The sequence below is a fragment of the Haliaeetus leucocephalus genome, unplaced genomic scaffold, assembly GCF_000737465.1.
Source record: "Haliaeetus leucocephalus isolate CR32 unplaced genomic scaffold, Haliaeetus_leucocephalus-4.0 Scaffold536, whole genome shotgun sequence".
NCBI lineage: Eukaryota > Metazoa > Chordata > Aves > Accipitriformes > Accipitridae > Haliaeetus > Haliaeetus leucocephalus.
Window position 1 is genome coordinate 6006395 of NW_010972972.1, and position 22415 is coordinate 6028809.

The 22415-nt window shown below is 50.2% G+C and overlaps 1 protein-coding gene across 5 annotated transcripts in view; it reads right to left on the bottom strand.

Moving 5' to 3' along the window:
* Positions 1 to 8085: 8085 nt before the first annotated feature.
* The window catches only part of FAM168A (family with sequence similarity 168, member A), a 187314-nt gene continuing 172984 nt past the window's right edge, over positions 8086 to 22415 (bottom strand). For all 5 annotated transcript variants that reach the window (XM_010576636.1, XM_010576635.1, XM_010576637.1 and 2 more), the window contains 5 exons: positions 20293 to 20418; positions 13841 to 13983; positions 11228 to 11402; positions 9472 to 9602; positions 8086 to 8178 (listed from right to left, as the gene is read on the bottom strand). In XM_010576636.1, the coding sequence (XP_010574938.1) occupies positions 9490 to 9602; positions 11228 to 11402; positions 13841 to 13983; positions 20293 to 20418 (557 nt within the window). In that variant the 3' untranslated portion in view covers positions 8086 to 8178; positions 9472 to 9489. The remainder of the gene's footprint in view (positions 8179 to 9471; positions 9603 to 11227; positions 11403 to 13840; positions 13984 to 20292; positions 20419 to 22415) is intronic.

The window sequence follows — 22415 nt, forward strand, 5'->3', positions numbered from 1 at the left end:
CCAGCATTTAAGGTGCTATAGGGGGTTGTGGAGTGGGTGCTGATGAGGGTGCAGGGGTGGGTGCTGGTGCAAGGGGGTGTTCTGCAGCAGCCAGCGCTTTAATATACCCTCGTCCCCTATGTATCTGCACACTCGCAGACAGCTACACCTATGTACACCCCTATAGCACGCTAAAAACACATACGCAAATGCCCATACACCCCTATACAACACATTTGCATACACTTATGTGTATAGGCATACACCCATACAGGCACAAAAGGCTATGTGTATGTGTATGTGCACTTACATATGTGCACACACCTATACACACCCCCCTATAGCCATGCGTAGACTGGGACAGACAGAGGGGACACCGAGGCAGGACGGAGGGGGTGTCACACGCCGCAGGGTGCTGCGGGTTCGCGGCGGGGCCTGGCACGGGGTGACACGGCCGAGGGGGGCTGCTGGGTGACTCACAGGCAGCTGCACGGGCACACGTGCCCCCGCACACGCGCATCCAACCCCCCCGCCAACCCTGCACCAGGTCACGCTGGCGGGCACGAGCGCCTGTGCACGGAAATGTGTATGTGCATGCATGTTAACGTGAGCACGCACACGTGTAGGTGTGTGCGCATCGCTGCACATGCACGCGCACCTCTGCACGCATATATACACGTGTGCATGCGCATACATGCACGTGCACACAGACGTATGCAGTTACGCATGCATGCAAACACGCACCTGGAGCTCTGTAAGCGTGTATACACGTGCACACACACTGATGTTTACACGTGCACTTGTTCACACCGTGCTGCACACGCACACAAACGGATACGTGGAGGGACATGTATGTAAATGCATGTGCAAACCTACCTCTGTACAGATACACAAACACATGCACCCATGTGCAGGCACACACACGTATGTGGTCACAAACGCATGCAAACACACCCATGCTAGCACATGGAGCTCTGTAAGTATGCATCCACATCTGCACACACAGAGACATGCACATGTTCACACACTGCCACACAGCTAATGCATGGATGAACGTGTGCATAAATGCACATGCAAACCTACCTCTGCATGCATACATGCACACACATATGTACATGCACATGTGTATGCAGTCCTACACATATGCAGGCATGCACGTGGAGCGCTGTAAGTGTGCATACACACACAGATGTGGATGTGACCTGTTCACTGCTGCGGATACAAACATATGCATGGATGAACACATGCACATGCAAACCCGCCTCTGCATGCATAAATGTGTTCACATGCACATATGTACTTGCGCACACACATGCAGTCACACATGCGTGCAAACACACCCACAGTTGCACATGGAGCTCTGCAAGTGTGCACAACCCCCCCCGCTGCATGTGCGCACACACACATGTGCACAGATGTGTGCATAAATGCGCGTGCAAACCCACCTCTGCACGCACACCTGTGTGCACGGGCACGTACGTATGTACACGCCTGCACACGCATGCAGCCAGCCCACGGGGACGCGAGGTCACCCCACGCCTGGGGGCTGGAGCCTCGGCAGCTGCCTGCCCTGCCTTCACCTCTGCCCAGCTGAGCCCCCCCAGCTCGTGACAGCGATGATTAACGTTCACTGCAGCGTGTCCCCCACCCCAGCACCCTCGGGGCCACCCCGGACACCGTGTCCCCTCCAGCTCCTGTCACCCCAACCGTTTGGGGGGCACCTTGACCCTGCTGAGCCCATGGCCAAATCCTGCAGGGTCTCAGCATCCTTGTGGGGGGGGGTCCTGGACCAGCTGCTGGGGGTGGGGGGACAACCTGGGTGGCTGCCCTTAGCAGGAGGAGTTGTCCTCTCCAACGTGGGTACCCTTGGGTGGTGACAGCCACCGTGGACGTTGGCCCAGGGAGTGACACTGAGTGACTCCTGCCACCTTGGGTGGTGTAAAGGACCCGATCCAGCCTCCCGGAGACGTGGTCCATCCCTTGTCCTCCACAGCTAGCACCTGGCCTGGGGGCTGCCTCGGGGGGACGATGACCCCCACAAAGACCCCCACGGCGGGGATGGAGGATGTTGGGCACCGCGTGAAAGCCAGTCCCGCTTGGAGCCACGAAGTGCTGGAGGTGGCAGCTTGGCTTCTGCTCCTGCCACCAAGGTGTCCACCAGCAGCACGGCAAATACAACATCTTGCACGGCTGGTGAGAAGGATTCCCTGTCCCTGAGGTCCGGTGGTGGCCACAGCATGGTGGCCTGATGGAGAGCATCTCCAGGAGCTGCGACGCCAATGGTGGTGGCCATGGCGTGGTGGCCTGATGGAGAGCATCTCCGGGAGCCGTGATGCCAGAGCACGGCTCTGTTGGAGGCACCGTGCAATGGAGGACGTCGCACGGTCAAGATGCCATTTCTTGGTCACCTTCTGGGTCTGTTGAACTGAAGCCTCTCCAGGAACATCGTGGGCTCTTGATTTCCCTCCATCACCAGGTGCCAGCGCTTAACACCACAAGCTAATGACAGTGTCTGGATCGTGGGACAACTCCCACCCTACATACAACCCAACTGGGGCGTGCACGGTTGCTCTGGCCAAAGCTGGTTTCCTGCATCTACATCTCCTCTAGCCAAAGTCTCAGTCAGCCCAGGAGGACATGGTGGTGATGCTCTGCTCACCGTGAAGATCACACACTCCACTTTTCCATAGGAGCTGTTCCTGTAGGATCACATTGGCTTGGCCATGTTGGGACAACCCACCCAAGGTTGGGTTGGAGACCATCAAGCTCCACCACCAACCTAGAAATGGGTTTATGGTTGGTCCCATTCACTTCTCCACCACATCACCACGCCAAAAAACCAACCACCAAACCCTCTCGGGCTCTTTTATTTATTTTTTTTTTTTTGGAAACATTTTAATAGTTATTGAATGTTCTACATCTTACAGTAAATATCGTACAGTTACAAACTCTTGGCTGAAATCTGTCAGGGAGAACACGACCTGATCTTCAGAACCAAAACCAGAACAGAAAACAAACAGGAAAAAAAAAACAACCCCAAATTTACACGTCAGATGGACAAACCGAGGCTGTGGGGCTTTCTAGGGCATCAGTTCAAGGCCATGTTCCCTACACACCTTTGAGACTTAGACTTGGAAGACATGGTTACTCTTGGTTTTAATTATTTTTTTCATGTTTTTTTGGTGTTTTTTTTTTTTAATCTGTTTTTGCTTAAGACGTCCAATAATATTTAAAAATGAGCTGGCCTGGTGGTCGAAATGAATTTAAAAATTAATTACATAGAAAGGGGTAGGAGCACGGCATGGGTTTGCTCTGTGCTATGGGAATGGGAGGGTTTGGGTGCGATCCTGCACCCCGCTGTCTCATTTTCCCTTCCTTGCTGTGCTTCCCGATGGCTGCCGACCCTACAAATCTCTCCCCACCCAGCGCCCTGATCCTGAACCTGCTTCGCCTGGGGAAAAACCCAGCTCACCCAGCTCCATCCCTTGCAGGAATATGCAGTGATGCTGCAGGTGGCTGCGTTGCATCAGGATTTTTTTCCCTACAAAGAGCACAATTGAGTGTTTCTAACTGGGAATTGCTGCTGTTAAACCACATATTTTGCTATTCCTTCTTTGCAAACATCCCTGTAACAGGTTATTTTACCCAATTACTGGTGAATCTGTGAGCACCATGGTGCAACATGCCAGAAAAATGCCTTTTCCAAGCTCTTCTCCCACCCAAGCTCCTCAGCAGGCTTTATTTTCCTTTTTCCCTATGGGAATGCTAGCACACGGCAGACAAAATATCTGGAGCCTGATCCTGCTGGCAGCCCGATGGGCTCAGGAGCCAGCTCGGCACTCGCGGGAAAGCGAAGGGAAGATGGGCAGAGGGTCGCCGTGTTTCAGGGATGATAGATGGAGGGCCTGAAAATACTGACAATTGAAAAAAACCAAAACAAAACCTCTGGATTAACGGGTATCCAGCGGCTCTTATTGCTGTTGTCGGCTGGTTGGGTTTTCCTATTGAAAATAAACCCCCAAATGTGTTTTTTCTCCCTCTAAGAAAGCAAGATGTGATTTCATGCCCTCCGGCCAGGGATTGCATCATCCCAAATCCCCCACGGGGACGTATCTGCCGCTGGGATGCAGGAGAGGAGGGAGGGGATGGCAAAGGGGGGGGTCTCTCCGGGAAGGACCATATTCAGCGAGATGCCGGAGGCTGGGAGAAAAAAAAAAACCTGATACTCTGAAACATCCATCATTAAAACAAACCCCGTAACTAACACTTCATGATAATTAGATCTTGAAACTGCAAAAAAGCTGGACTGGGTAATTATTATTCATAAAATACAGGAACAAATCCTCACCCGGAGGGTTCAGCCGCTTGGAGGCGTGATGGGTACAGGCTCCAAGGGGCTCGCTCGTGTTGGGGGCCACCACCACTATTAATATGCTTCCCCCCGCCCCAGATCGTGTATTACAGCTCATGTTTTAAAGCAAAGATAACGGCAGGGATGGGTTAATGGTCATAACAGCGGTTTGAGAGTTATTTTCCTTCCTCTTTAGCTGGAATTTTAATCTCTGAGACACTTGGCTAAGGGTGGTTTAACCCCTCCTGCTCTTCCCTGTTAATGCCTGGTGTGATCCTTCACTATGGGAAACCCTTTTCCTTAACCTATGTCGGCAAAGCTTTGTTGGAGTTAATTATTTGAGAAGCTGGTGGCCTCCATCAGTGTCCCCCCCACCAAGGGAGTCCCCCACCAGGCTGTGACACCCCAGGACCTTCACTTAAGCCATGACTTGGCCAAGGAAAGGGCTTGGGATCATGGGCTTTCCTCCCATCCTTCCATCTATCCGAAAAACCACATCCCTCCACAGGGAAGGGGAGAGGGCTGCAGGTCACTGCTGGCATGAGCCGGGGGGGGACATCAAGCCCCCCATCCCCACACAGTGGCAGGGAGCATCTCTCCACCACCACGGCCCCATGAAGCCACCTTGGGAAGGAGCTACCCAAGCCTGGAGCCATGTGGTGGCCCCAGAGCGATGCAGTGGTCCAAGCCTAAACCCAACACCCATTGCCAAACGTGCTCACCGAAGCCTCTCACCCAACAGACAGCGAGTATTTCACCTCTTCACATCCTTGTTGAGTTAACAAGTATTTCTGCCTGGGCATAACAGGATGAGGAGCATCAGATCTGCTATTGATCCAAGTGAAGGAATTAAAACTAAACCGTCCCATGTCAGATCTCATTAGTGGTAACACTGAGTGACCCTCCATGCTCAGCTCCTGGAGCTTTCTACCCCACCTTTAGTGTTTTCTTTCCTTTCAGGAGAAAGCCCAGCATCTCCTTCCTAGCCGTGGGCCAAAATTTTAGCAGTTGTTCCTAAAGCAGTTAAGGGTGAAGGGTGCCTAGGCCAGTGGTAGGACAGTGTCTGCTGGGAAAGGTCCTCCTCTGCAGAGCCTGGGCTGTCATAACAAAGCTCCTTGGACCCTGCAAGTCGCAGTGCCGTTACGTTGGCTAGAGCTTACTCTGTCCTGTGTGTTTCAACACTCACAGACAGCTCCTAATACATAACAAGAAGTCAACACTGAGAGCAAAAAAAGGTATTTGAGAGATCTTCAATTCCTGTGATCTATTGTGTTTCGGGGTTTTTTTGGCCCAGGTTTAACTGTAGCATGCTACAAACAGTGGAAGGATGATGTAGTATTGTTATTTCCAAATGTCCCGTTGCTTTTTATGTGCTAAATCTTGGCTTCGCCAAGCTGAATGGGGCAACTCTCTGATTATCTACTCTTTTTTTTTTCTTTTCCTTTTATATGAACCCAAAGTATTACATGGGAGAAAGCCACCTTCCCCACCCCACGGCATTGGTGTTCAGTCTTCACCCACTTTGTTCTCCTTGAGGTTGGGAAGGTCAACCAGAACTTTGCTAGATTCTTCTTTAAAACCAGCAGAGCCAATCAAATGACCCCCCATACAGAAGTGCCGGTGCCAACACCCAACCTGACAAACAACCCTGGACCAACCAGTGGTAGGACTAGTCCTCTTGAGTCCCCAAGCTTGTTTCTCCCCATTTGGACCATGCTTATGGGAAGGAGCTCCAGTAGCTCCTCCCAATGGCAGCAGAAGCCAAGCTGGGAGACACCACCAAGAGCAAGGAGGTCTCACTCAGGTGCCAACAACTGGTCACCTTGCTCTTCTGAAGGACCCTCCAGTCTGACCTCTACACCGTGTCCTGGTCAAGGTGACCCTCCAGTGTTGGTCTCCACTGCCTTCACCTCCATCTGGAGATGTGATCCAGGTATGACCAAAGCAGAGCAACCAGCAGAGGCATCTGGGCACTGACTCAACACCACGCATGGGTTGGAAACCCATGCCAGGCAGTGCCAGGAGGGATTTCCATCCACATCTCCTATCCCGACTTCTTTAAAGGCTCTGGATTTGGTCCGTTGTGACAACCTCGGAGCCCAAGAGACGTGAGAGTTGTTGCAAACACGCCACCAAGTGAATGTAACTCTTTTGGCACACTTGAGGGAAAAATCAAAACCCAACAACATTTTTGTCTTAGGAACAAAAAAGAAGAAAAACCTTGTTTCTATGCTGGGTTTAGTGATAAGGATTTAAAAATAAACTGGCCGCAAGCATTGTCTGCAAATACGAACTCTTTCTCTGCTGCCCTCAAGACAACTTATTGCTCTACTTGGGCACCCCAAGGTGGGATGTCACCGGCTGCAGTTGGCTTCTCATTCTTCTGCCCTTGGGTAAGCCAAAACCCCCAGAAATTACCCCTGTGCCCACAGCCCCTGCATGCCTGTTATCTCCCAGCCCGGTCCACGTCAACTGTGGATCACCTTCCTTGCTCTCACCTTTTCTCAGGTGCCTTCCCGTGAGGAAGGCGACGTGTTTATTGCTATTGCTTCCTCTTCCCCCCACTTCTCCCCACTCGCCAAGCAGAGCAGCCAGACATCATCCCCCTCTCTGGCCTTTCTCTATGGTGCTGGGATTTGTGCTTGGATGAACATTTCTCCTGGAAGTTTCCGAGCCCAGCTGTAACCCAAAGAATGGCAAGGGGAGCACCTCGTTTGCCACGGAGGCGTTGCAGTTTGGTCTCAGCCCTGCCAATGACACGGGTGCGAGGTGAAGCCACCCATTTTCCCCCTCGCCCTGCCTCAAAGACTCTTCTCCATCAACCAGCCGCCCTCTTTCCCCACACCACCAGACTCTGGAGAAGCTCTTCAGACCAACCCCTGGACCTGCAAAAGCTCTTCAGACCAGCCCTTGGACATCTCCTCGCTTCCTTCAACAGCCGCCCGGCACACCTCTGCCTGCAAACGGTAGCCACGCAAGGAAGGAGCTGCCTTCTCCCTCACGCAGCCCCAGGACATGGCTGATGGGGAGCATCTTGTTTTCCCAAGAGGTGCAAGATGCTACCAGGGCATGTGTTTCTCCGCTGCTCTCTTCCCATCACGCAAGATCCGTTTGCCCAGTTGGAAAAAGCAGACCAAAGACCCGATGGTGACCAGTCCTCCTACTTCCTAAGACAAGTGTGTTACATCGCTAATTATATTTATATTCTCTTACTCCTACAAAAGAAGGGATGAGTTCAGAATTTCACTGCAGATAATGCATTTATAATCTATCACGACAGCTATTTGGAAGACACCAATTTTCTTGTAATATGTTATGGAAGATTAAATAATTTATATTATTCAACTAAAAATACCCAAACCAAATCGGAATAAGCCTGCCTACCAGCGCTGTGCTTTTCACATAGTACCCTGAACATCAACCACTCTCACTAGCCAAAGAAAATCTAGGCTCTTGTCAACAACAACAACAACAGAAAAATAACAAAAAGAACCCAAACAAACAAGAAGTGGGGGGATCTTTGCACCACTCAGCTGGGCAATGCTGGAAAAGTGAATATTCTGAGCTTTCAGATGATAGGACCAAAGAGAGAACTTTACTATTGCTCAGTGTCAGTATGTGTGTTACACAATTTATGTGGGTTGGGGAGGAGGAAGGGGGAGAGGAAAAAAAAAAAGAGGCAGAAGATTAGAAAAAGCAGCTTTTACAAAAACCACTAAAGAATGCATAAAGTGACCCTTGCACTTTTTTTTTTCTTTTGTTCTTGCAAACAGACGAGGTGCTGCAGTACAGCGGCCACAGCACCGATGTAAGACTTGTGTAGTTGCATACAATGTTTGACTCCGGATCTGGAAGAGAGCAAACATATTAAAAATAAGGAGTTAGAAGCAAGCAGTACAGGATCAGAGAGGACTGTTCTCCTCTCCTCTGTACCCCTGCACTGTGCGCAGCACGTATAGCTGATGTATACGGGATTTAACCATCCCTTGCGCCGCTCTGCGGGCAATTTCTTGGGCACAGAGCTGAGAAAGCAGCAGCTCGCCGGTAATATCCAATGCACAGGATTAAAAATATGCAGATGGGATGCTCTCTGCTAATTGCACAACAATTTGTCATGGGCAGGATTAGCCCAGTGTAATGTATACAGCAAGGAGAGATTTCAGATAACCCCCCCGGGCTGGATGAGCTCTGCGCTGCCTCCCTGTGCAGAATCATGCGTTCCCATCAGCTGCATTGCCCGTTAATTGGGCATGATGGACCAAGGGCTCCAGCAACACGCAGAGGGCGTTTAAACAAGCAGCTGGGATTTCTGGGATCCTTAGCAGGACATGAACCTGCAGCTGGTAGCAGGCAGCTGCACGCAACCCTGGTGCTAATGAACAGGCAGGGTGCAGGCAGCTGCATGCAGCCCCGGTGCTAATGAACAGGATGATCTCCCACCGTGTTTTAGCAGGGGAAAAAAACCACATATTCAAGTGATGCTGAAGATGGGGAGGACTCTTTATCAGGCAGTGTAGTGACAGGACGAGGGTAATGGTTTTAAACTGAAAGAGGGTAGATTTAGATTAGATTTTAGGAAGAAATTCTTTACTATGAGGGAAGTGAGACACTGGAACAGGTTGCCCAGAGAGGTTGTGGCTGCCCCATCCCTGGCAGTGTTCAAGGCCAGGCTGGATGGGGCTGTGAGCAACCAGGTCTAGTGGAAGGGGTCCCTGCCCATGGCAGGGGGGGGGTGGAACGAGATGATCTTTAAGATCCCTTCCGACCCAAACCCATTCTGTGATTCTATGAAAGAGCGTGATGCGTCCAAAACCTTAAAGCATGACAATTTCCACCCTCACAGTGCCTGACTGCACTCAAAGCGGCTCGATGCCACTGAGGTCACTGGTAAAGCCTTGCATGCAGCGAGCAGCAAGATGTCAGGTCAAGGTACGCCGTGCTTTGCTAACACCCTCTGTAGCCCCATGACAGTGCGCGATGCAGCTATCCCTGCCGGGGAGCAGTGCTAAATGGCTCTTCTGGAGTCAGCATCGCCCGGACAAAGAGATTCAGCAGCTTTGTAGGGAGGAGAGAAGCGATAGCGGTGCTCGGTGGCTAATTATTGACAAGGGCAGAGCAAGACCAGTAAAGGCAGCACTTACATGAATTGGCCAGTGGGTTTACCAGTGTGGAGGTACGTAGCTGTAGGTGGGGGTTCCTTGAGCCCTGTACGTTGGCACGGAAACTGGATGTGCTCCAATGGCGGTGTGTTGTGGGGTGGTCAACAAGGTTCCTGCAACGGCATGGAGAAATATTTAGCAAGGCTGAGAGCTCTATCAGGGGAGCGGTAGCCCGAGGGTACGATGCTGCAGACCGCATCCAAGGGGCAGGCACAGCATCAGCTCCCTTTTTTTTCCTTCTTCAGTTCTCCCAAATATTATTCTGCCTGTGAGACCTGAATCAAAGGCATTTAACTCATGCAGTTGGTATCAGCCAGCACCATGAATGAATAAACCCACCTGAAGCTCCAGCATATTTTCCATGCTACTTTGGGCCCTTAACTCATCTTTTTCCAATTTTCCTTGTCCCTAAAAGAGCAGCAGCAGAGCTAGCCGCTAACCTGCTGACATCTTCCACCTGCTGAAGGCACCGGGCTAAACTGCATCAGCAGATCACTGCAGCAATCTGAAACATCCAAGGACCAAACTGGAAGGGATGAGGGTTGCAAAAGGAGATGAGAAAAAACCCGGACCTTTCAGGGAAAATTCAGATGAGTTTTGCTACTCATCTCCCAAGGGCAGTGGAGCTCTTTTGCTTCATTTAAACCCACAGAGCCAAGAGCCTTGGGATGCAGCAGAAGGAGAAATCCTCTCCCAGCCATGAAGCAAAGGGACTGCCCAGTGCAGCCTCTTCTCTTTTAGTCTGCAGCTGATACACAGAGGGGTTTTAGGTAAGAATTTGCACAATGCCTTCAGCAAACATGGGGAGGGAGAATACAGCCCCAAACTACTCCATTCTGGGAGTAACTGGGTGCTTGCAACAATTTCTCAGTTTCTGGGTATCTCTACAAATGCTACTAATGAAATTTTAGGACATCCCACATGCATTAATTACATTATCCACTTCTCAGTATAAGCAACAGTAAATCTCTCAGAGTGGTTCTTGTCATACGCAGGCTGCAATATCTCTGCTTGTACCAGGGATTGCGTCCCATAACAAAGTCCTATTTCACAGCTAATGCAGATGCGAAAGGATGAATGATGCATTTCTTGGCATAATTCAATATCCAACCCTAAGAATTGTTAATGAGAGAAATACAGGCTTTGGAAAAAATAAAACCAGCCCATATCCTTACTTAATGTGCTATCAGTTAATTGCAGTTTGAAGCAATCCTGCACATAAAATGCAGAGGATTTGGGATACATAAACCAAGGTTAATGTTCATTTCATAAAATGAAAGCAAGACCGTAGGTATCCTAAAAAAGGAACTTGAGGATAGAAATGCAATGGTATTTGAAGATGGACAAACCTGGTTATTCCTCTACTTATGGAACAGACAGAGGAAAGAATAATGTATTTCAGGATGCAAGAGCGCATCTCTCTAGAGTGAGCCAAATGAAAGGTCTCCTCTGCTAACCTAAAAACTGAGTTAGATCAGTATCGGGAGCAAATTAATTGATTTTTGCCTGCAAAGGAGCGGTAACCAGCAAGCAAAACTAGCAGACGAAGCTGCAATTAGCTGTGTGCAAGGTGCTTCTGCAGCCACTTGCCAGATATACCCTGCAAGGCTGCAGGCAGCATGTGGGATGCATAGCGAGTTTTTCATCCAGGACAAGTCTCCTGCACAGGTTGTTTGGATATGTCCCACCCAAGAGATGAAACTACGGCTCAGCACATGGAAAGATTTTTCCCTCTTACCTGCTGACATTGCCATGGTGGTCCCAGCGACCATCCCCATGGCCACACCGTTGGTCCTGGGCGCAGCGACCGGGGCCGGATAGATGGCCGATGGGATGCTGTTGGGCTGAACCACGGTGGTGTGATGGATAACGTGAGGCTGTGCCGCGTACACTGGCTGGGTATAATAAGCTCCCTGTTTGAGAAGGGAAAAAAAACCCCCACATCATCGTCTTTGTCATTTGATTGAAAGCACAAGCCAAAGCAGTGACTTGAAGCCCAGTATTTTATTTAAAGGCGATCACCAGCGCCGTCTGCAGTGGGTGGCAGCCCGGTAACACGGACCATGCTGTCAGCAAGGAGTTAGTTACATCAGCTGGGACCGTAGAGCCTGCTGTGGAGCGAGCAGTGATGCTCTCGGAGCCTGTCCTGCCAGCTGCGGCAGCAGACCCCCAAACCTACCCCCGCACCAGACGGGACATAAGAGGTTCCCAAACCCAGCCCGGAGCGGCTCCGCCGGGACAGTCCTTCACTTCGAGACTTCATGCCCTCAGCTCCTCCAGATGTGTTGCAGAAGCAATATTAAGACGAGCAGGTGTCACACGTGGCTGCTGGTACAAAGAGCTGCCCATGGGACATCATTCAAGCACTGCCAAAGGGCTGGTCCTTCCCATGAGCAAGCTCCTGTGCCTGGAGACCTGGATAAGCAAGGATGAAGCTGAACCTGTGGACAAGTGAGACGGTCTGTGGGATGGATGAAGGCAACAGGACTGGGAGGGGGATCAGCATCATGGGGCAGAGCTCGTCAGGGACAAACCGTGCTGCCTCCGTTTGGTGGGATGAAATGGGGCCTGGACCCAAAAGACTTTGGCTGCTAGCATAGAAAATGAACAAGAGATGGAGGAAAAGGAGAAGCCATGGCTCTCAGCTGATCCCAAGGTGCTTGCTTGGGTCCAGGAAGAGTGTCGTCTTCTTGGGTTTCTGATGGGAGACAGAGGGGCTCCGAAATCCAGGCTGCTGAGACCCATGAGGTTTTGAAACAAGGTAGGAAAGACAGGTGGGAATAAAAGAAAGGAGCCAACAGAAAAAGCTCCACGTCCAAAATAATGAAGGGCCTGAAATGTGAGAGGTGCGAGGGAGAGAACTGCCAGGGGACAGGCAGGGACACCACTGATACCTGCAAACCAGGGACAATTAGAAAGATTAGAGGGTTTAAAACAATGAAGGGAGATTTCATCATGCATTGGTGAAAGCTGTTAGAGAATCTCTGAAGCTATGGATTAAGGGGAGAAGGAGATGCAGGTGAACTATTAAATTACTTGTTTCTTTCAGGAGCTACAAAGCTTGGTAGGACAAATTGCAGATGCTGAAGGGCATTTCCTTAGAGAACGAGAAGGAAGCGCTAAGATAAATTAGGCCCATGAAGAAAATGCGACTGAGAAATCAGCTGCAGAGAAGGAACATCCCAGGCGGCAAGTGCTGCAAGCGCAACGTGCTGAAAGGATCTACTAAAGCATCTCCTTCCCGCCGTTGTTCCCTTCCAGGCTGTCAAAACTCTTATTTGCCGGTCCCTGGGAAGCAGGGATGAGGAAACGGCATCTGCAAGCCCTGCTCCATCTCAGGCTTGCTGGTGGGCACTGCTAGCAGATGCCAACCTCCCACTGCGGCTGGGATGGGAGAAAAACCAGCAGGCAGGGATGGGTTTGGTCCCCAGCGGTTTATGCAACGCTCAGTTAACAGAAGAAGTGATGGCAGACCAAATTGGCAAGAGGAGATGCTCTGGTCTCAGCAAGGCATGGAGAAACCGCTCCATGAGGTTGTAGTTGCTGGAGAAGTTGGTTCTTTGACATTAAAGAGGAAGAGGAAAGCTAGGGAAGCCGTAGGGCCAGATTGCTCCAAGGAGCTCGTGGTGTTCAGTGGGAAGGGGCATCAAGGTGATTTTTGGAGGACATCTGCCCTAAACTGCATCCCTGTGGAGGATCTTGGCCACAGCACATAGCTGGAGGCGGTGGCAATGCAGGAGCAGAGAATGTGGTACTGGAAACTCATCCAGGTGCTCAGGGAGGAGCTCTTCCATGAGGACACGAATCTGGGTCATGCCTGAAGTAGCTTGTGCTGGTGAAGGTGACACAGGGGCTTTTCCATGGCAGGCGTCAGGAGGGTGATGCAAGCCAAGTGAGATGCCAACAGCCACCAGCAAGTGGACCTTGTGGTGACCCAGACTCACCTGTGCCCGTGGGGAAGAGCAGCACTGAGAGCTGGGGAGGGTGGGGAGAGGCAGCTGCAGGGACCACCCTGGAGCCAGCAAGCCCTGGCAAGTCAGGCATGTGATTTTGGGGGAAGGGACCCAATTCCCAACCTGGCCAAGCCACAGGGATGCCACCATGCTGACTCCACTGCACACCGACAACCACACAAGACCACATCTCATCCAGAGGACCCAACGGAGGAGGCAGGAGGGAGACCCCAGCATCCCAGAGACCCACCAAGCCCCACCAGGAGCACCTCCATCACACCAGGACATGGGTGCTCAGCCCTGACAGCCAAGGACAAAGCCCCGCAGGAACCTCGGGCTGTATTTACAGGCCATTGAGTGAGGCGGTGAGCTGCCGTGGCGGCTGGCGAGGCACCTACCTGGGTGTACAGGTTCTGCTGTGGATAGGCACTTCTGATGGGGTACATAGCGGTTTGGTATGGATTCGGAGATGGCGAGTAGGGAGGAGGTGCGTTGTTACTCTGGGTCGGTGGGACCTTGTAGGGAGTCCCCGCAGTGTACCCTGGCAAAGACAAGAGGAGTCCAAGTTAGGGTGAGGATTTATAGCTGCAGAGCTGGTCTAGCTGGCCCATGAGCAACCCGAGCTGCTCTTCATGATGGACCGGCTGCTCGCTGGGCATCACTCAGCACGGAGGAGACGTACCGAGATGCACCAGCATCTACTGATGGTCCATGAAACACACCAAGCTGCGACCTCCGAGTCCAGCATCCAGCCCCTGGCTAATCGATCACAGCAGCCGGGGCTGCATCCTCCACCCAGCCCAGCACTGGCTCTTCCCACACTGCCTACACTGGGCCATAGAGTTGATGAGTATTCCCAGCGGTCAAGGCATGATGAGACTCAACCAGCACTTAAATCACCTAAGACAGCAGTATCCCCACACCTACTTACCCATCTCTATACATCTACTTGATGAGAATAATGTTTTTCCTTCTCTCCTCCCCAGATTTTTGTCCTTTCACCTTTTTTTTTGCTCAGGGTGTGATGGGCAAAACCAGAATTTAATTGCTGGAGGATCTGATTTCATGGCACAGTATTGCTGTCCCCAGGCAATGACCAGAAAAGCAGCAACACCAATGGTCCAAACCTTAATATTAAGGTGAAAATGGTGGCTGCCTTTAAGTATTTCAAGGTGGACAGTGCCAAGCTCTGTTTTTTCTCTCTTGAAAGGAGGGCTGTGACCATCAGCTCACCTTGCAGGTGGGAGAGGCAACCCCAACTGATGCTTGAGCACCTTTATACCTGTCCTGCTCCCTGCAGGCTATTTGCATTAGTGACAAAAGCAGCAAATCTGCTTTATTGCCATTAAGAAAAGCCATTTGCTTTTTTTGGTGGGACGTCCCTGCACCAAGGATATACAGCACCTGAATTCCCAACCTTTAGAGGCATTTCCAAGGAAGGTGCCATGAAGTTGCCCCTAAAACATTATTACTTAAGTGCTAAATTGGGGAAAAATCCTCGAGAATACTTAAAGTTGTGTTTTAAGGGTTTTTTTTTTTTAGGGTGGACTAAAAGCTGAGCTGCTGCCATGGGATGCCCCGGACTGCATCAAGTATGCCGTGAAGGCATCAAGGTGTTGGTCACAGCTTGATGAATAGTTAAAAAAAATGGAAATGGAAAAAATCTGCTCACACAAGCAAGGAAAAGCATGTGGGCTGGGCTGGCTGGTGAGAAATGGTAGCCAGCTCTTGCAGGAGAGCTGGGAGAAATCGTCCTTAGGGCAAAGAGGCCTGGAAGACTGTGTAGGATGGAGAGGAGAAGTCAAGGCTCAGCCCAGCGTTAAGACGTCTAAACACTCAAATATAATGAACTAATTTACTCAACCAGTGTTCAGGGCAGCAATTAACGAAGGCTAAGTTTTCAAGACTGCTAATATCCCATATTATCTGCCCAGCACTGAAACAGTGTTAAGATAACAAGGAGCTTTCTAGGAACTCCCAAACAGCATGTCACCGCCTCCTGATTACTGCAGATTGGAAAAAATGTGTTAATTAAACAGCGGAATAGCTGTGACCCTTTTCCTGACTTGCATTACCAGGAGAGCAACTATCTTTAAATGAGAGATGGAAGCAGCAAGAGGAAATGCAGGTTCGAAACAGCCGAATTCACCCTAGCAGCAGAAGTGGAGACTCCTCCATCACGAAGTCCTCCAGGAACCCAACAGTATGTCACCTACAGACCAACCAGCCTCCTGTTTTTCAATCTTATGGATTTTTTTTCTATTCTGAACTCATTTTTCCAAACAAAGACCTCTTGGCATCACGCTTCATTTCTGATGGGCATCTGGAGATGTGGACCAGCTCAAGGCTGTGTGGTTTCACTGCCTTGAATGCTAACACTTGCTGCGGTTTCCTGATTGCTGAATCACGGACAATTTATCTACAATATTTTAAAAGGTATTAAGCATAATAGTCCAGGCAGATGTAATCTTCCATGTTTATAAATTGCAAAAAAATAGAACAATCTGTGGGTAAAAACAATGTGTAATCAAGTGTTAATGACACAAGATGATGGAGGTTCCTCTCAGAAAAGCATGTCTGATAGCTAATTTTAAAGCCTAATTATGACTCTCTAACACCTTATTAGGATTAGGAGGTTGGCATGGCCCGTGCTTCTGCTGCTTCGCAGTTCAGCAGCAGGCTGGGATTTTAAAAGCAATAGCGAGCCTTTAAGCTCCAACATTTATTAAAATTGCTGATTAAATCCTTCGTGCCACTCTAGAAAGCTCAACCTTATTGATCCTGCAACACAGAAGTGCCCTGAATTGTGTGGATAAATTTTTCTATAACAGCATGAAGGCTGGGGGGGGGGCGGGGGGGAAGTTCTCTGATGGATTTTGTATCACCATCTCCTCTTGTTTCCATGTGAAGGGGTCACCAAAAGCACGGTTCCTCAGATGGAAAAGGAATTGGCTGGATGGCCATGTCTGGAGTTACAGTCAACAGTTCAATGTTCAAGTGGAAACCAGTAATGAGTGGTGTACCTCAAGGGTTGGTACTGGGACCAATACTATTTAATCTTCATCAATGACATAAATGGTGGGATTGAGTGCACCATCAGCAGGTTTGCAGATGACACCAAGCTGAGTGGTGCAGTTGATAGGCTAGAGGGACGGGATGCCATCCAGAGGGACCTGGACAGGCTTGAGGAGTGGGCCCAGGTGAACCTCATGAAGTTCAACAAGGCCAAGTGCAAGGTCCTACACATGGGTCAGGGCAATCCCCAGTATCCATACAGGTTGGGGGATGAAGGGATGGAGAGCAGCCTTGTGGAGAAGGACTTGGGAATACTGGTGGATGAAAAATTGGACATGACCCAGCAATGTGTGTTTGCAGCCCAGAAAGCCAACCATGTCCTGGGCTGCATCACCAGCAGCGTGGCCAGCAGGTCGAGGGAGGGGATTCTGCCCCTCTGCTCCGATTGGGTGAGACCCCACCTGCAGTTCTGCGTCCAGCTCTGGGGTCCTCAGCACAGGAGAGACAGGGACCTGTTGGAGCGGGTCCAGAGGAGGGACACAAAAATGATCAGAGGGCTGGAACACCTCTGCTATGAGGACAGGCTGAAAGAGTTGGGGTTGTTCAGCCTGGAGAAGAGAAGGCTCCAGGGAGACCTTATTGCAGCCTTTTAATATATAAAGGGGGCTTCTAAGAAAGCTTATAGATTGGACATAAGGAGGAAATTTCTTATGATGAGGGTGGTGAGACACTGGAGCAGAGAAGCTGTGGATGCCCCATCCCTGGAAGTGTTCAAGGCCAGGTTGGATGGGGCTTTGAGCAACCTGGTCTAGCGGAAGGTGTCCCTGCCCATGGCAGGGGGGTTGGACGAGATGACCTTGAGAGGTCCCTTCCAACCCAAACCATTCTGTGATTCCATGATTCTGTGATTCTATAAAAACCAATGTGCATTTTTTCAGTAAATTCAAGCTGTGTCTAAGGAGGCTGCACTCAGCACACTCCCACCCCCGGGAGCAGAAGGCAGATCCCCTGAGGAAGACACAGGGCAGAACACGGGGCTCACGCTGCGGTGGACTGTGGGCAGAAGTAAGCAGCCGCGAGCAGCTCCGGGAGGTCCTATGTGGTTGCATGGCCCAGTTGAGTCTGACTGGTTCTGGGTGTCTGGTCCTGCTTCTGCCACAGCCCTCCACCTTGGCTCATCATCCTTCAGCTTTTTTCTCGGCTTTATTGTCCATCTGCCTTCCCTGCACCCAGAGGGCTGGAGGAACAGCTTTGGAGTGGTGAGCACGGAGACATCACAGGGGATGATGCCATGGGGTGGACACTGGCACAGGCAGCTGCCTGGCAGGCTTGCATAGCCTCTGCCAAAGTCCTGCCTGGCACATTGTCACCGCCACCACCATCCTCACCAGCCAGACAAAAGCAAACAGGAGGCTCTGGGGCAGAAACGACCATAAAATCTACAACCTTGCTCACTACTGTGCGCAAAGCTTTGTGTCTATGACCGCCCTGATGTCAACTGGAGCATTAAGCAACAAAACAAAATACCTCAGGCAAAACCAAGCTTTGAAAACCCATCATTAAAGGACAAAAAAAGCCAAAAGGCAAAGGCATGTCCCCACACTGTAGGCAAGGCCAGGATGAAGGCACCTGGGCAGCTCTTACCCAGCCTTTAAGTTCATGCATGTCTTGCCATGGTCTTTCACTGCAGGGTCACAGCCCAGTGGAGCCCTCAGCACCTTTTCTATCTTACTGGTGTAGATGTGGGGAGGTACTGAGCAGCTATTGCGTATTTGTTCGTATTTATCCCTGTTTGGCATGCGGCTCCAGTCCATACTGGTGGGCACTCTTCACCCTGGGAATAGAAGGACTCGTCTCCCAGGCTTCTCCTTGGCTCTCCTCCATCCAGATCTGACACCTTGACGATGCTCATGAGTAAGCTCTCACCTGTCTCCTGCCGCCTGGGGAAGGCTGTTCTCCCAGGAACAAAACCTGGGCTAGGTGAGATCGAGCCGAAAGACAGAACCGATTTGGGATGCCCAACCTGAAATGCTTCTGATTTTTCAGAGCCTGCGCTTGAGATGGCATCTCCCAGCAGAGCTCTGGCGAAGCCAACCGCAGCTATAAGCCTGAAGCATCTCTGCAAATCAAACCTCAAGACTTTTATCTATTAAATTTAATTTCCAAATTAAATGTGCCCAAGCCAGTCCTCTGGAAACAAGGCCAGCCTGCATGGGTCTGGCCGGTGACTGCATTATTAATCTCCTTTATCACCCACACTGGGTGGCCACAGCCAAATTTTGCCCCCAAACCCTTTCCTACCCCAGTATCTGCTCTTGCCCTCTCTGATTTTGAGGGAGGAATCTCACCTGCAGCAGCCCAGAGGAGCAATGGGGAGGAGAAATCACATCCAGGCATGGGTGGAACTCCAAAGGAATTTTGCTGAATAATATCTAGGTTTCTACTGATTACAAGCTGAGATTTTCCAAACACTTACAACTCGGTCAAATCTGGTCTGCCGTGAAATTAGGTGCGATGCAAAGCCTATGCACCATGTCAGGCATACAGCCCCTACCCCAGAATTGTAGGGACATCCCTCTTCAAAGAAAAAATCTCCCAAAGGCTTTTAATAGATTTATTTTTTAATAATTCTTTTAATCAAAAAAAGAAACTATTTCTTCCTCTCATCTCATTCTGTAAATGATTTAATTTAGCACAAGAAGGGAGCCTGCAGCAGACAGACGGTAAGGAACGCTTCAACCCGCACATGTGCATGGGCGCAGCAGTCCCAGCCTTGTAAATATGGCCCGCAGAGAGTCACTTTAAGATACCTTATATTTTTTTCTCCAAATACGACTTGGAGTTTCTCCAGGTCCCGGGGGGTGTTTGGAAGGTTAATTTTGCATTTTGAATGTAGGACTGGTCCCACCTCACGCTTGCAGCACGCCCCATGCTAGCCATGCCCCAGCTTTAGCAGGCAACATGAGGGCAAAAGCAGGCAAGAACAGTCAGGCAGGGGCCAGAGGACACCCCACATGCCAGGGGAAGCACTGGGGGCCTTATCGGGGAGTTTATCACCCTTCCTGGAGGCACTATTTGGCCTCTTAGGGGATGAGATTACAAGGCTCCTCCTGGAAAAGCCTGTTTGATGGCGATCCATAAGCAGCATCTCCTCCCCCACCTCTGCTCAGCCAGTTTGAGTTAAAAGGTGGGAATTTCACCCGGGTTCCTTGAAAATCACGCTTTATTTTGGAATTGTCTCTTTCACTTTTAGGGGAATAGGAAAAAAATCTCCCTTTGGTTTTTCTGCACATACCACTCTGCTCAACCACAGAGCATCATCACTACAGACACACACCTGCAAACAACCTCAGGTTGCTCCTGAGGACCAAACGCTCAGCTAAAAGAGGCTTTCACCCTTCTCCACTTGCCTTCCTCCTCTGAAGGAGCTCTAGGAGGGTCAGTGCTCTCCTTTTCATGCTCCTTTGTGGTTTTAACACACGGGAACAGAAAGGAGCAGGGATGCTACCTCATTTTCAGATGAAAAAACCCAAGAGCTCTGCAAAATTTCATCCCAGAAGGGAATTGCAGCAGCAGCACAATGCTCCCACTGGGCAGCTCTGGGCGCAGAAGGTGATGGATCAGCTCCATGGTGCCAGCAAGCACCCCCAGGACCTGCAGCACCCTCACCTCTGTCAGGGCTCAGCACTCAGGGAAGGACACACGGACGCACAGACATGAATGATCCCATCCGTTTGCTGATCCCAAATAACCCCATCCCCAAATAACCCACAGGAGGGGAGGCAAATGGGCACAAAACAGCCAAGTAAAACCCCAGAAGAAAAGGTTTATTTACTGAATGCTGCAGAAGAAGCCTGATAAGTTCTGTTCTCGGTCCCGGTGTCCACCGGGAGGTGGAAGGTGCCCTCCGTGGCACAGGAGGAAGAGGTCTGTGGCCAGGCTTGCTTCATCAGAAGTGTAGCTTGAGTGGAGACAGAGAAGAGGTGTCACACAGAGCAATGAAGATACGACTTCCCGCATTTATGTCACATTTGAACCACTTTGCTGCTCTCTTCCTTTCCCTCCCACCTTTTAAGGACAACTATCCGTAGGAATTTCACACCATGGTTCCTCTGGCCCCACCTGCTCCCCATGGAGGGATGGTTTGCACAGCACATTGCAGCAAACCAGTTACCTACCCCAAACAACTGGTTTCCAGAGCTAAGCAACCTGCATGAAGATCTACACGTGGGGGACGTGGCCAGCAGAGTCACCATTCCTCCCCAGATACCACCAGTCACCTCTGTGCATAGGGACCAGTAACAGCTGTCCTTGACCTTGACCTTGTTGTGACCTGGAAAACAGGCCGAGCCTGATGTGCAAGGCATTTTATTCTCAGTAAAACTCTTTGAGATGCTTGCATGGCAGGTACCACTAGTGGACAAGGTACTGGTCACTGTGACCGTCCCATCACAGTGTTAGCTGGTCCTTAGAAACTCTGGAAAGGACAGTCAGCAGAAGCAGGACTTTGGGCAGGTTGCACTGTATCCCAGTTTGCAGAAAAGTATTTATAAAGCCAACCAAGATAATCCAGAAGAATCTCAAGAGCCAAATCTTGTGGGATTTGAGAAGGGACCAACAGAATTCAGTCATTTTGTGGGTCATAAATTTTCTGAAAGAGGAAAAGGTCTTACACTAACTGCCATAATGCACCTGTGTATGATGAACCAGCACTGGCTATACCTTTATCCTATATCCAAACGCATTGCCAATGCTCATCTAAGAAGGACTGCTGTTACACCGAAGGCGCACCTACGGAGAAGGCAGATCACCAACACAAGCTGACAACCAGACTCCTTCCCAAAGTTGGTGCCTCTGAGAAAGGCTTAACAGGTCTTTTTCTTTTTTTTTTTTTGTCCCCTGAAACTATGGATCTGTCCTAACTTTTTGTTCCAGACTAATCTCAAATGGTGGCCCCCACCATCCTTGGTTTAAGTCCCACCACCTCCCAACACGAGTGCATATATCTTTTGAAAGCCTCAGCCAGTTATTACAGCTCGCTGCTCACCAGCTTAACAAGCTGCTCTGGCTGTCATTATGAAAGAAATAAGCTCCAGGTTTTCCATGTACTGCAGTATATACTTTGCACACCCAGCTACTAAGGAAAGAAAACCAAGCGAGGGTTGATCGATCCTCAGCAAGCCACTCAGTGATTAGACCTCGCTGTGAAGTTGTGGAGGATAAAGGAGGTAAAATGATGCAGCTGCTGGAATCAAAGAAAATCACTGATTGATGGCTTCTTTAAAGGTATTGTTTGTGAACGCAGAAGGTAGACTGTTGAGACGCTCTCTCTCCACCAAATTCTGAATTTCCCAAGATCTCTAGAAGGTTGGAGGTCAGAGCACGTCCCTGTCGTCCCCTTCTCCCTGTGCGGGTGGCGTTAGGGACAGGTAGGATTTCCCTAGAGATGTGGTAAAGGGATTTTGGGTCAGATCTGCCAACTCAAGAGACTTCTGGAGGAAAAAAACAAAGGTGTAATTTTGTAGGCGGGGAACTGTTTCTGATAGCAGAACCAGCCAAGCTCAGACAAAGCAGTCTGGGGCAGAAAGAAAGAAGAGATCTTTGGGAGGGACACCACAGCCCACAGGAGGAGGTGGTGGGTTCCTTATACTACCGTCAGCCCCAAGGGCATCACACATGAAGACATTTTAAAGCTGCACTTCATGATTCCTGCTCCCAAGCAAGTTCCTGCCCCCCGAGGGTCTCGGCGCTAAGTCCCAAAGAAGGGACTTCATGACTTGGTCAGGACTTATAAACCTTTCTACAAAGGCAAGAGCAATGATGTTTCAAACCCCTCCAATGCCTCCATGTCTGCTCAGACACTTAATTAACCATCTCTGAAGATCCAACTGTAAATCTGGAATGCCACAGGGCTGGAAGTTGCGGATGAGCGATTGAGGAAGCCAAGGAGGAATCAGC